General features: G+C 37.8%; 1 protein-coding gene across 1 annotated transcript; it reads right to left on the bottom strand.

Moving 5' to 3' along the window:
- Positions 1–236: 236 nt before the first annotated feature.
- On the bottom strand, positions 237–1,394 carry LOC107885722. Its single transcript, XM_016809394.1, has one exon. It carries the CDS (start codon positions 1,392–1,394, stop codon positions 237–239), a length of 1,158 nt encoding a protein of 385 aa, XP_016664883.1.
- Between the last annotated feature and the right edge of the window lie 1,061 nt (positions 1,395–2,455).

Below are 2,455 nucleotides of genomic sequence, written 5' to 3'. Positions count from 1 at the left end.
GATTGTTCTGTTTTCTCTTTGTCATCACTTTATGTTTTGTATAAATGTATTTATTTATTAGTTATTACTTATTAGTGTTATTACTGTGTTATATTAGATACTTTTTGACTAAAATTTACAATCATTTATAGTTCCTGAATAATTGTATAGTTAGGTAAACGTTTGCATAACTTAGGTGGTTCGATTTTGCCGATTACGTCGCCCCACTCATATTCGATGCAATCTTTTTTTGTCAGCTACCGCCAGCTTTTTGACCTCTTTTCCATGCCATCTACTTCTGCGCCTTTTTCTCTTATCGCAGTTATACGACCCGGAAACTTGTTGTTCTCAAACATTACTATTACAAAATCATCGCCTTCAAGTTCACCGACTTTATCTACGTTTTCATCACTGTCCTCTTCACTGCCACTATCTGACTCATCGACAAAATCCATAATATCGGATTCATCGCTGGAGGAAGAGGACACAACTTTACGTTTTTTATTTTTTGCCACAGGTCCGGTATCAACACGTGCCTGTTGGAGGTCTTCATAAGAAATACTATCTCCTGGTAAAACTTGTAGTTTTTTTTTTCGTGGCTTGCCAGGTCCACCTATGAAATCTTGACGTTCTTTTTGAAGACGATCTAAGAACGCCTGTCCGACCAAATCTTCGTCCAGTGTACAATTTTTATTTTCCGCTAATCGATCTAGAAACTTTTGCCTGTTCGTAGGGTAGATACCAGCTTTTGCAAATCCCGATTGCAAGTTTTGTGTTTTTTTTAATTCCAGTTTGTCCATTAACTTGGCGAGAAGCCTTGGGAACACGTCTTTGGGTAATGTTGAGAAGCAAGAACCATGTTTGGTTTTTTTCCACTCTCTCAACAGTTCCCTCCAAGCACCCTTCATTGGCCAAAAAAAAGCTATGTCCAGTGGTTGAGAAATATGTGTAGTGTTCGGAGGTAAACATATGAATTTAATACTGTGTGCATCACATAACCTCAACACGCGTTCGTTGATGTGAGAGGCCAAATTATCACCTATCAACGCTGAAGGTCCGCCACCTTCTACTTCCTTCAAGAAAACACTCTCGAACCAGTTTTCAAAGGTGACGGAGTTGAACCAACCACTTTTGGTTCTGTTGTACCGGGTTCGAGGTGGACCACCCTCTGTCCACGTAGTCCACAGTGATTCCACTTTATAAACCACATAAATGGGAATGACGTGGCCCTCCGCATTGCCACATAACATCAGTGAAAAGGCGCTTTTACTTGAATTACAAATATTTTCTACATATTTCGAACTTCTTTTTGTAATAACTTTTTTATTTCCCGGGTCGTCTGTTAAGTTCGTCTCGTCGTAGTTGTGTATCCTTGAAGGCGGATTTCCACTTAACGTTCTTTCTAGGTGGTCCATATAATCGTTAATGTCGCGTTATATTGGCGCGGGTTTTTTTAATGTTTGCACTGAACTTAACGAACAAATCTGGGTGACTTTTTAGAAATCCGTTGACCCAATCATCTCCTGGTATATTATTTTTAAATTGTGTTATTTGAGTACCTTTGCTTTCCAAATACCGACTTATGGTCATTTTTAGGTCAACAGGTATTAATGGAAATCCGAAATTAGCAAGTGTAACGCAGTGCTGTGCAAAACTTGTTTCTTCTTCACGGCTGAAGACTGTCGGATGGCCAACGCTTTTACCGTGGTAATTTTTTAGTTTATTTTTAATTGTTGATCTTGGTATTTTAAAGTGGTCTGATGCTGCACGTTGGGACATTAAATTTAATCTAATTGCCCTTAAGCACATTTCCAAAGTTGTATTACTATAATTTTGGTACATCCTAGTACCGGGTTTACGTATAATCTTCCGCGGCATGGTGGTCTATTAAACAAAAAGGACGAGACAGAGGAGATACTATAAAAATTAAGTACCTATAGGTACTTTTTAAAACACGGAAATAGCATTATAATGCCAAAAAAGGAAAATAAACAAAATTGTTCGACTCAGATTGTAGCTATCGGGGAACATTGGCCCAGGGCCAAATTTACCCCGACCTCAAAATCGTGTTAACCAACCAAAAAACGATGTTTTTTTACAATTGTTGATAAATACTTTATAACGGTTATATAATATGTGAGACAATATTCTTACTTACCGAGTACTACGTCGATTGAATCATACAAAACCAAATAAAATTTATACGAGCACACTTTTTCGGAACAAAAACATTAACAACAAACAAAATTTTTATTGATAACAAGACAAGTTATAGCGGCAAAAACTGTTATCATATTCGGTTACCAATGTTGTTATCTTTCGAAAACAACCACAACATTCTGATAATAGTCACGTCTTATCCCAACAAACAGAAGTGTTTACAAATTCCGAAGTGGGACAAAGTTACCCCTGATACGGTACGTAACGGCAACTAGTACAAAGTACAGGTACCGCAGCGACCGGTCTGCGCTTTTGT

Source organism: Acyrthosiphon pisum, unplaced genomic scaffold, assembly GCF_005508785.2.
Source record: "Acyrthosiphon pisum isolate AL4f unplaced genomic scaffold, pea_aphid_22Mar2018_4r6ur Scaffold_9866;HRSCAF=10467, whole genome shotgun sequence".
NCBI classification, from domain to species: Eukaryota; Metazoa; Arthropoda; class Insecta; order Hemiptera; family Aphididae; genus Acyrthosiphon; species Acyrthosiphon pisum.
The sequence above is the reverse complement of the archived record's forward strand: the minus strand, read 5'-3'. Positions and strand labels throughout refer to the sequence as shown.

Excerpts from the sequence above, each read along its gene's own strand:
- LOC107885722 (XM_016809394.1), bottom strand. The coding sequence starts at position 1,394 with ATGGACCACCTAGAAAGAACGTTAAGTGGAAATCCGCCTTCAAGGATA.